Raw genomic sequence first — 12,366 nt, 5'->3', positions numbered from 1 at the left:
TGTGAAACATTGTGCAACCGTGTGTTAAAACAGGTAACGATCCCAAACGCAGCCTCTCACAGCAGCACTTCAGAGGCCACAATCACTTGACGATGAATTATTCCAAATTAAGGGCGTAACATATATGTGTCCTTTTGCCAAGTGGGCTTTTTGGAAACAAGCTTGTCACAGAAGACTGCATCCACAAACTGTGAGAAGATTAGATTACAGAGACAAAAAGAAGGGGGCAGAGCTAGCGAGGAGACAGGGAGGGAGGAGAAAGAGAGGGAAGGAGGGAAGAAAAAGAGGAAAGGAGAGGAACATAGGAAACATGTAGATAAAAGATAAGGGGGAATAAAAGTGCTAGAGACGACATGCCAGCTGTCGTGGGGGTCTGTCTAGCCTTGCTCTAGGTGGGGGACCTGTTAGCAGGAGCGCGGCTTCAGCCCCTGGTTCTTTAAGGGTGTTCTGGTGGGGACAGACCTTTCAATACGTCTGCATTAGCATGGGCAGGCCGGGGGCCGTGGAATACCGGCTCTCCGGAGAAATAAACCCAACAGCTCTGGACACTGTGAGTCAGTCAGTGACAACTAAAGAATCTGTTCCCAACCTGTTTAATAAAGGGAGGAGAGGAAAGAGGGCATGGAGGACTGGACCTCCAGGGTGTTCTGCCCTTCTGGTGTCCTGTCTAGCAGCCTGACCCCTGTGTAACGGAGGAACGGAACTGAGTGCCAGCTGTGGAGGTTCTACTGGACTCAGCGGGCTGGTTTCACTGGGGTTTATAGAGGCTGAGTGACATCAGCGCAGGGCTGGAATCCGGACCATGGGAATGCAGCTGACCCGGGGCCTGGGAGATGAAATGGAGGGGGCCAAGTGGAACGGACGGAGACTGGGCCCCCCATACTGCTGAGGCGCGCACACACACACACACACACACACACACACACACACACACACACACACACACACACACACACACACACACACACACACACACACACACACACACACACACACAGCATAAGTTACGAGCATGCACACAGACACACACAGAAAAAAGTGAAAGCCCATTGTCAGGGAAAACATACCACCACAACATTACTAGCTATATAAAGATTCCTGTTTTACATTACGACATCAATCGTCCCTTCTTTTGAGACTTATGTTCTCATATTGTCTGGAGCTGAAACAAGTTCTCTTTCTAGCTCGGCAATATGAGAAAAACAGATAAAACAGTTGTGGGCTTGTGTTCAATGTGTCCCTCCTTTAACTGAGCACTGCAAGGAGCTGTTAACTAGTCCAGAGAACCCAGCTGTTCCTTGGAGGAGGGTGGCGCAGCTCATCTAATTTCCCCCCGTTCATTTCCCTAACAGTGGATCCAGCGGCTCGTTTCAATAATCGAGGCCGCACACCAATCTGTGTCCAATTCAAGTGGCCGATCCAACAAAGCCCAGGCAGGAAGCGCTAATCCTTGATCTGTATTGCGCTGCGACAATGGTACAGCCCACTGCTCTTCTCTTTAACACAGCGTTGTGGTGGGTAGACACCTGCTGTCTACTGCCAACAACCACCCAACGAGAGAGACAGAAAGAGACTAGACAAAGAAATGGAGGCCAGAGGGCCACATCACCCAGGAGCTGGGCGGGAGAGGAGGTGGGGAGGTGGGGGGGGACTGACAGGGAGGCAACATGAGAGGACAAGCCTTTTAACATCTGGGTAACACAGGCGAGCACCCGGGCTGCAGCCTAATTATTAGAACACTCTTACTTAACTTAACCTCGCCACTAGACCGTGACAGGGAGAGGAGAGCGAGGGAGGGAGCGGGGAGGAGATCAGGGCAAGAGGAGGGGGGAGCAGGGAGCAGATTTTTGTGGGGATGACAATGTCTCCTTGGTTATTTAAGTCTTCACCTGCCAGAATGAAATGAATAGGGGTTGTTGTAACTAAACCAAAAAAATTCAAGAGCCTTGTGAGATTACAGGAATTCAAATATAAAGGGATTTCTATTCATCTAGGGCATTTTCTATTCTTATCACCATCATCACTATCATCCTTACTCTTTGACGATCCTCTCGGTGATTGTCTGCTTTTCCTGCAACTGTTTCCCAAAGTTTGTAATATTTCCCTGGGAATAATAACCACACTGATGACATCTGCTCTTTGAACGAAAAACCCCCACCTCCTTATCCGACTGTCTGTGTGTTTTAACAGCTGTCAGCGCACGTTGCTCTTTTGAACATTGGATGTGAAGAACGGTGGAATAACTGCAAGTTGGGTGACAGATCTACAAGGCAGGAATGACAACCATGAAAATCTGCATCAATCATGGTGACGAGGACGGAGAGGGAACGGTACGGGCCAGTAAATCATTAAACAACAATCTGCCTGGCAACCGGTGTCACAGAACCAGGTATGGAGATGGAACTACATACTGTACTGCATTCCTTTTTAAATCACAACAATCTCTAGCTGATAATGTTCAGAATCCTCACCAAGTAATTGACCCTCAAATCTAAACCCAAAACTCAGGTGGTCTTGAATACAATGTGGGAGAAACTGAATCCTGATTCTCCCAGACAGACAGACATTGGATGGGATATCTAGCCTCGTCTTACTGGCCTGTCGTCTGCCTGACGAGGCGGTGGGTCGGTCAGTGGCTAACCCCAGTCCTGACTGACTGGGCTGGTGGGGGTTAACTGTGGCCCTGCTCGGCACCCAGTTCCCCGTAAATCAGCGGGGATTTATGGAGACAGGCCTGTACGGCTCATAGCTTGGTCAAGTCAGGAAGGAAGCCCGCGTGGCGACACTGTTGTCTTAAGGATTCTTCTCTTTTATTTCAGCTGCTCAGGAAGTCAGCTGGGGTCTGTGTTTCAGCTCTAAACCACACTGATTGCTCATCCTCCTTTTTCATTATTTCTTTGATCTCTCCTTTTATCTCACTTTTTCTTGCTCTCTTGCTCTCACACAGTCTTTACTTCTCTCTCTCTCTCTCTCTCTCTCTCTCACACAGTCTTTACTTCTCTCTCTCGCTCACACACACAGTCTTTACTTCTCTCTCTGTCTCTCTCTCACACACACAGTCTTTACTTCTCCCTCTCTCTCTCTCTCACACACCGTCTTTAATTTCTCTCTCTCTCACATACAGTCTTTACTTCTCTCTCTCTCTCTCTCTCTCTCTCTCACACACACAGTCTTTACTTCTCTCTCTCACACACACAGTCTTAATTTTTCTCTCTCTCTCTCTCTCTCTCTCGCTCTCTCTCCCTCTCTCTCTCACACATAGTCTTTACTTCTCTCTCTCACACACACAGTCTTAATTTCTCTCTCTCACACACACAGTCTTAATTTCTCTCTCTCTCACACACACACAGTCTTTACTTCTCTCTCTCTCTCACACACACAGTCTTTACTTCTCTCTCTCTCTCATACACAGTCTTTACTTCTCTCTCTCACACACAGTCTTTACTTCTCTCTCTCTCTCTCACACACAGTCTTTACTTCTCTCTCTCTCACACACACAGTTTTAATTTCTCTCTCTCTCACATACAGTCTTTACTTCTCTCTCTCTCTCTCTCATACACAGTCTTTACTTCTCTCTCACTCTCACACACACAGTCTTCACTTCTCTCTCTCGCTCACACAGTCTTTACTTCTCTCTCTCTCACACACAGTCTTTACTTCTCTCTCTCTCACACACACACAGTCTTTACTTCTCTCTCTCTCACACACACAGTCTTTACTTCTCTCTCTCTCACACACACAGTCTTTACTTCTCTCTCTCTCTCACACACACACAGTCTTTACTTCTCTCTCTCTCTCACACACAGTCTTTACTTCTCTCTCTCTCTCTCTCTCTCACACACACAGTCTTTACTTCTCTCTCTCACACACACACAGTCTTTACTTCTCTCTCTCTCACACACACACAGTCTTTACTTCTCTCTCTCTCACACACAGTCTTTACTTCTCTCTCTCTCACACACACAGTCTTTACTTCTCTCTCTCACACACACACAGTCTTTACTTCTCTCTCTCACACACACACAGTCTTTAGTCTTTCTCACACACACACAGTCTTTACTTCTCTCTCTCTCACACACAGTCTTTACTTCTCTCTCTCTCACACACACAGTCTTTACTTCTCTCTCTCACACACACACAGTCTTTACTTCTCTCTCTCACACACACACAGTCTTTACTTCTCTCTCTCTCTCTCTCTCACACACACACAGTCTTTACTTCTCTCTCTCGCTCACACACAGTCTTTACTTCTCTCTCTCTCTCTCTCTCTCTCTTGCTCACACACAGTCTTTACCTCTCAATCTCTCTCTCACACACACAGTCTTTACTTCTCTCTCCCTCTCTCTCTCTCTCTCTCACACACACACACACACACAGTCTTTACCTCTCTCGCACTCTCTCACACACACACAGTCTTTACTTCTGTATCTCTCTCTCACACACACACAGTCTTTACTTCTCTATCTCTCTCTCACACACAGTCTTTACTTCTCTATCTCTCTCTCACACACACAGTCTTTACTTCTCTATCTCTCTCTCACACACACAGTCTTTACTTCTCTATCTCTCTCTCACACACACAGTCTTTACTTCTCTATCTCTCTCTCACACACACAGTCTTTACTTCTCTATCTCTCTCTCACACACACACAGTCTTTACTTCTCTATCTCTCTCTCACACACACAGTCTTTACTTCTCTATCTCTCTCTCACACACACAGTCTTTACTTCTCTATCTCTCTCTCTCGCGCTCTCACACACAGTCTTTACTTCTCTCTATCTCTCTCTCTCTCTCTTTCTCTCTCTCTCTCTCTCTTTCTCTCTCTCTCTCTCTCTCTCCCTACTCCCCAAGTCAGGCGTGTTGGGGTGCTTTGTGGAATGGAATTGTGGAAGTGGGTTAGCTGTTCAGGGTCATGTTCAATGCTCAGCTCTGCTGTGCAATTGTGTGGTGGGGGAAAAACAAACAAACAATCTCCAGCTGTCACACACTCACACAGGGAGATGTAGACTCTCACAAAACACACACATACACACACACAGGAACAAACACACACACACTATATCCATAAAAAAGAAATGGCACACACACAAAACACACAGAGATACACAAATATAAAATCACTCTCACAAACAAACAAGTGTTCTTCTGTCTTCGCTGAGCTTCTGCATGTGACTGTTTCAGTGTAAATATTCATGTGAATTTTAAACAGGCAAATGAGTCCTGATGCCTGCAAATAATACAGTATAGAAGGAGAAACCTTTTCATTCCTGATTTCAGAGGATAAATATGTAGCATGAATACACTGACTGGTAATGGCTCATAATATGACATGTGTATATTATGCATATATATGTTATGCTATGATGGGACCTTTATGTGGAGGTTTAATGGTTGACAGCAGAGCGTATTAAAAACGTGCCAGTGACTGTACTGGGAAGATCTGGTGGGCTTAACACTGAGGGGACACTGCTCCAGGAGTGACAGCAAGCAGCCAACGATCCAGTCAAGGGGAACCCAATTTAAGTCTCTTATATAAAAGTGCTGGAAATTCAATTGCATTAGAGCCCTTGGTGGGACCAGGTTTAATCGAATTAGACAAGACTCCAAAACAGAAAACAGCTTCCAGCTCTCAAACTAATTCCCCCCCCCCTCCCAGTCCTCACCATACCCTACGCCCGTGCCGCCTTACTCCTCAGTGGGGATGCCAAGCCCCCGGTCCCCTAGTCCACTGGTCCCCTTCCACCATAATCTCCTCTATATCAGTGAGGATGAACCAGGCCATATCGTAATCAAATGACCCCAATATCAGCTTAAGGCAACAGTAGCAGTAGATCTGGATGCTATTGGTAACATACATAAGCTTTTCTCCGGGAGAATTCATGTAGCTGCATTTTGCAATCTCCCAATGCCTCAAAATGAAGGACATGTCATTCTATTTCACTTCTTCCACCTACACTACACGTTACAAAGTCTGGTTCTACAGCTGGGCTGACGTTTACAGTTTCGTTAAACAGGACTCATATGAGAAGTAATCCTTTATGAGTAGTGCTATTTCTTTCAGTTCTCTCCCTCTTTCTCTCTATCCTTCCCGAGTTCTGTCTCTTTCTCTCTCTTTCTCTCCCTCTATCCTCCCCTACTTCTCTCGCCCTCTCTTTCTTCTGTCTGGGTGTGTCATTCACAGTCTTCCCTGCTCTTCTGGTGCTTTTTTTATCGGATCAGTCTCAGCTCGCCACCCTTGTCTCTCATGTGTTTGATCAAGGGTGGTTCGATATCTCGCGCTCTAGCCCTCCCAATGAGAGGAAGAGGAAATGGGGGAGAAAAAGAGAGAAAGATGGACTAAGACAAAGACATAAAGATGGACTGAGACAGAGACAGAAAGATGGACTGAGACAGAGACAGAAAGATGGACTGAGACAGAGACAGAAAGATGGACTGAGACAGAGACAGAAAGATGGACTGAGACAGAGAGAAAGATGGACTGAGACAGAACAGAAAGATGGACTGAGACAGAGACAGAAAGATGGACTGAGACAGAGACAGAAAGATGGACTGAGACAGAGACAGAAAGATGGACTGAGACAGAGACAGAAAGATGGACTGAGACAGAGACAGAAAGATGGACTGAGACAGAGACAGAAAGATGGACTGAGACAGAGACAGAAAGATGGACTGAGACAGAGACAGAAAGATGGACTGAGACAGAGACAGAAAGATGGACTGAGACAGAGACAGAAAGATGGACTGAGACAGAGACAGAAAGATGGACTGAGACAGAGAGAGAAAGATGGACTGAGACAGAGACAGAAAGATGGACTGAGACAGAGACAGAAAGATGGACTGAGACAGAGACAGAAAGATGGACTGAGACAGAGACAGAAAGATGGACTGAGACAGAGACAGAAAGATGGACTGAGACAGAGACAGAAAGATGGACTGAGACAGAGAGAGAAAGATGGACTGAGACAGAGACAGAAAGATGGACTGAGACAGAGACAGAAAGATGGACTGAGACAGAGACAGAAAGATGGACTGAGACAGAGACAGAAAGATGGACTGAGACAGAGACAGAAAGATGGACTGAGACAGAGACAGAAAGATGGACTGAGACAGAGACAGAAAGATGGACTGAGACAGAGACAGAAAGATGGACTGAAGATGGACTGAGACAGAGACAGAAAGATGGACTGAGACAGAGACAGAAAGATGGACTGAGACAGAGACAGAAAGATGGACTGAGACAGAGACAGAAAGATGGACTGAGACAGAGACAGAAAGATGGACTGAGACAGAGACAGAAAGATGGACTGAGACAGAGACAGAAAGATGGACTGAGACAGAGACAGAAAGATGGACTAAGACAGAGACAGAAAGATGGACTGAGACAGAGACAGAAAGATGGACTGAGACAGAGACAGAAAGATGGACTGAGACAGAGACAGAAAGATGGACTGAGACAGAGACAGAAAGATGGACTGAGACAGAGACAGAAAGATGGCAAAAAAGCACAGGGAATTAGCCAACATCAGAATGAGGCCTCAGTCCCCTGCTCATCCAGAGAGACCCCCACTCTCTCTATCTCGCTCGCTCTCTGTCTCTCTCCCTCCCACCAATCTGTCACAAGATCAGATGGATTGTGTTGACATGTGTAGGAGTTGTTAGTACTTGTGCAGAGAGAGAGGAGGGTAGGGGGAGACGGGTAGTGGGTACTCCGATTGAACGCCCCTCCTGTTGGAGACATGTCTCCTGCCAAAGTTTGGAAAGCTGGGTAATCCCCTGTTCATTTTCCACACTGGCTGGGTGAGTGCAGTGGTATGATGAATGCTGATGACAGGACTGTGCTCCATCTTGCTGCGAGTCACTTCCCAAGTAAACAGATTCAAACAGAGAGCCAAATGGCCTCCACTCATTGACCAATGCTAATGTCCCAGAGCTGGTGGGAGTCGGAGTGACAGGGGGAAAGGCAGAAAGAAGGTACCAGAAAATCAGTGTAGTGTGCTGTGGTGGTGACAGAGGACATTATCGGTAGGGTAGTGTGTGTGTGTGTGTGTGTGTGTGTGTGTGTGTGTGTGTGTGTGTGTGTGTGTGTGTGTGTGTGTGTGTGTGTGTGTGTGTGTGTGTGTGTGTGTGTGTGTGTGTGTGTGTGTGTGTGTGTGTGTGTGTGAGAGGGAGTGTGTGTATGCGTTCACCACAGACAGACTGTGTGTGCGAGTTTCAGGCCGATGGAAATGTCTTTGGTTTTCACAGGCTGCTGTATTTGGAGTTAAGGTTCACAGGGTGAATTAGGGCCAGTTATATTACTGGACTCTCACTCAGCAGCATACTTCTGAACACGCCCTAGTCAGGAAAGGTTATGCCATCATTTGAATTGCCCCAATTCTTTCACTTCACTTACCCAAGAGAAACCTCCATCTCATTTATGAATTAGACCTGTGGAGTTCCTTGTAATGGGCACTGTGAAACACTATCTGAACATTCTCTGGTAGTTGAATACACTTCTCACATAGAATGGGTGCTGCAGTCTCTACTAAATCACAGTATATAGTATGTGCTGTTTTTAGATCAATGTTTTCTTGTAAATTAATATCAAAATCATGTTGTTTGTGAGGCATGATGTGATAATAGAGATAACAAATCATTACACACACTTTATGTTTCTTTACTTTACAGACTAATCAGACCTCTGTGAAACATTAGATACCGGTAAATGTACTCACAGCGTTCGATGCGGTCTTCTGGGCTTGATGACGTCTCGCGGTCGGACAATAAGCCTGACACTGCAAAAATCTTTTTCCCAGCGTCCTCAACTGCTTTGAGGGCACTTGGGGACCTGGAGGGGATCTGTGCCCCAAAGTCATATTCTTTACCCTCGGCGTCCGTGTAGCGCAGGTGTGGAGAGGCGTCTGCATCCAGGCAGCCTTTGAGGCGCTTAGCTGGGGTGAAGGCAGACTGGTAGCCCCCTGCCCCGTCGCGGTCCTCTGGTGGGGAGGCGAAGGGTCGGAAGGCCCCCACCCCGCTGTGGTTCAGCATGCTGATGGGGGAGCAGTCCAGATTTGGAGGGGCGAACTGGTGATGCAGGTGAAGCAGGGAGGAGGGGAAGTCCCGGTTGGGGAAGCTTCCGGGAACGGCTCCCTGACGGTGGTACATGGAGGCGAAGGTGTAGGAGCCGTTGTTGAAGGGCAGGTGCATGTCCTTCTCTCCCATGGAGACGGGCACGCCGAAGGGGCGGGGCTGCTGGCAGGGGATGGAGGCGTCGCGGCTGGCCTCGGCGGTGGAAGCCAGCACCATGAGGGCCGGGGATGCCAGAGGGTTAGGCAGGTAGGAGGACGACTCCATCTTGAATGCGGCCCGGTGCAGGTCCATCCTGGTACCTGGGGAGGGGGGTTCCTGGGCCCAGAGGAGGGGCTGAGAGAAAAAGGAGTGGGGCGGGGTGTCCGGGGTGCGGGAGGAGGCTCTGGACACGCAGGTCAGGGGAAGGTGGGTCCTCACGGAAGGGTCCAGTCTCACTGTGGGGTCATCCTCCTCAGGTCACCTTCTGTAACAGGACACATAAGAAGTGTCATTTTCATTCAGCACCAGCCATCAAACTATTTCAAACAACATGACAGAGCCTCTTTGAAGAAGAGTCACAAACTTTTCCTCCGAGAGGGATCTGGGGTTGGATCAAGTCTATCTAAGCGGCTTATTTCTCCATCTCTCCATCTCTCCCTCCCCTGCCTGCAGCTGGACCAGAACCGTCTGTCACAGATAAGGGCAGCGCTCGTCAATCTGATAAGGCCGGGCCTGCTCATGTGAACACTCGTCCCGGGTCCCCAGCCTGCCTACTCCAATGGGATTGTGATAGTGATATCATATCAGGCTGCCATCTGCACAGCCAGAAAATTTGACTGAATGAATAAATTAGCTGCACTTCACCTCTTGACCTCTGGAGCAGTGAAACAGACTGAGACTCCCAGGAGGATTAGATGGTCAGATTGGACAAAGTGTGTGAGGTGATTTAATAATGAAACGCTGGCACAAAAAAAAAAAAAAAAAAAAAAAAACGTTTCAAAGATTTTTAGCCCAAAGGGCAATTTGAAGGTGGTCGTAAGTAAGGGTATAACATCAGCTCAAAAGTAGTGACCTCATCTATAACAACCCAAAACAAAGGGTATAACATCAGCTCAAAAGTAGTGACCTCATCTATAACAATCCAAAACAAAGGGTATAACATCAGCTCAAAAGTAGTGACCTCATCTATAACAACCCAAAACAAAGGGTATAACATCAGCTCAAAAGTAGTGACCTCATCTATAACAACCCAAAGCAAAACTGAAGCTACATACAGTGTTTTATAAATCTACATTTGTATTAACATTCCATAGATGTACATTCATATCACACACAGAACACATTTAAGTGATGTTGATATGCTATCATAAAGTCACCATTGATTTATCTAAGTCCTCAAATGTTGAACCAATTCATGTGGATAAGGTCAAACCTGCAGCATGGTATACATCCCCCTGCCATATCTCTTCAAAGCCACGCAGAATATCTGCCCACATCAGGCTCTCCATGAGAATTAGCTGAGAAATCTTTTATAGATATCAGCTGTCCTGAACACCCATTCAAATTGATTTAAAACCTGATCTGAGCTTTGGCACATTGCGCACACATGCAGCCTCCCTCAGAAAAAATAAATCCCTTTGCATTATCACACAGTGCCTATGGGACCTGGTCAGAAGTAGTGCACTATATGGGGAATAGGGTGCCATTTGGGATGCAGGCCTTGCAGTGTCAGGGGAATGTCTGTTGAAAATGGGTTATACTACAGCGCTCAGGTCTGGCCAGATGCCCAAGCATCACATTACACTCCATCTTTCCCCCTCATCTATCCAGGAAAATAGCACCTTGAAAATGTACCAATAACTAAAGCCCCATTCATGCCTCCTTTCATCATAGTGTCTTTCCCTGAGTATCAGATCTCTACCCTGAGATAACCTCTAAAGTATGACTCCATGTAGGTGTTGATAGCCAGGTAATACAGTGATAAGTACCTGGATATTTCAATTTTATTATCATAACCATCAGCTCGCAGAGCCGTGGACTCAGAGTGAGACTGACAATCCAATAACAGGTCACAGGATATCCCCTTATGGCGAGAGCCGGCAAAAGCAGATGTATGCTGAGTGTTGTACCGACGTGCTAATCATGTCTCTCTTCTCCGGCAGACGAGGGAGCAGAGCCGAGAGAAGAACCGAGCTGCCTGGTGCCGGAGCTACAGGAGCAAATCCTGTGCTCCCAGGGCACTTGAGTCAGCCCACGGGGCTGGAGCCTGACACACACCGACACACACACACTCCTGCACCGCTCCACACCATGCCGAGCCGTCGGGAAACTGATACCGACCGGAGGTCTTGAGACGCTTCCATCTCATTACCACATGTTTGTCTTATCAAATACTACGTCGTTTTAAATATGTGTATGATAAGACTGAGTAATAGAAGTTCAGCCTAAGTTGAAAATCAATGTCGGACAACCGATTGATCAAAAATGAGGATTTATTTGTCCTTATCACTAATGATGAACAATAGTTGTACTAACGCTGTAATAACATTGTAATAGCATTGTAATAACATTGTAATTACCTATAACACATGTATAGTAGATGTCAGAATCTACTGAGGATAGCTCATCAATATAAATATACTGACAGGGTTCATCTGCATTTATAATAGAAATGTCATAGATATCATTTCCACGTTGTCATAATTTGATTACTACAGATAGACTGGTGCAGCTGTCAGTGAAATGTTAAACACAACATATTATTTTAGTTGTAAGTGACAATGCTATGACATCTTGAGAAATTGCAATGTCAACAACAATGAAGTATAATATCATTCCTATCAGAAAGGCACTGATGTAAAATAAGCTATAACCCTCCGATTAAGGTAAAAAGTTGGGATGTCAAACATAGTTTCCGTCTGGTTGTTTCAGGAGAGAAACGCAGATGAATCCAATTTACATATAAAAATGGACTGTCAACTATGACTGCTGGCCAAGAATAGGAGACCCAAGTGGCTTAAGTTTCGTTAGAGAGCGTCATTCAGACCACAGCTCCTGTGCTTTCCTTGTCTGTCAGTACATTTAGAGATTGTTGACAACCGTGAAAGTGCCACTCTTACATTTTATTACAGAACAGGGCCAGACGGTGTCATTCAACTACTCTGGGGAGGCAGAGAACACACACACAGACACAAACACACACACACTTGTACCCATAGGCACATTATCTATGTGGAAGACACATGTAGACGTTTTGCAAGTTGATGTTGTGGTCATTTGGTAGAGGATTCACACTTAGATCTCTCTGAATGTATATG

At 46.3% G+C, this 12,366-nt stretch overlaps 1 protein-coding gene across 7 annotated transcripts in view; it reads right to left on the bottom strand.

Annotated features, from left to right (window-relative positions):
* The window catches only part of LOC135513987 (E3 ubiquitin-protein ligase RNF220-like), a 165,174-nt gene that overhangs the window by 145,666 nt on the left and 7,142 nt on the right, over positions 1-12,366 (bottom strand). For all 7 annotated transcript variants that reach the window (XM_064937072.1, XM_064937106.1, XM_064937081.1 and 4 more), the window contains exon 2: positions 8,716-9,533. In XM_064937072.1, the coding sequence (XP_064793144.1) occupies positions 8,716-9,361 (646 nt within the window). In that variant the 5' untranslated portion in view covers positions 9,362-9,533. The remainder of the gene's footprint in view (positions 1-8,715; positions 9,534-12,366) is intronic.

This window comes from Oncorhynchus masou, chromosome 3, assembly GCF_036934945.1.
Source record: "Oncorhynchus masou masou isolate Uvic2021 chromosome 3, UVic_Omas_1.1, whole genome shotgun sequence".
Taxonomy (NCBI): domain Eukaryota; kingdom Metazoa; phylum Chordata; class Actinopteri; order Salmoniformes; family Salmonidae; genus Oncorhynchus; species Oncorhynchus masou.
The sequence above is the reverse complement of the archived record's forward strand: the minus strand, read 5'-3'. Positions and strand labels throughout refer to the sequence as shown.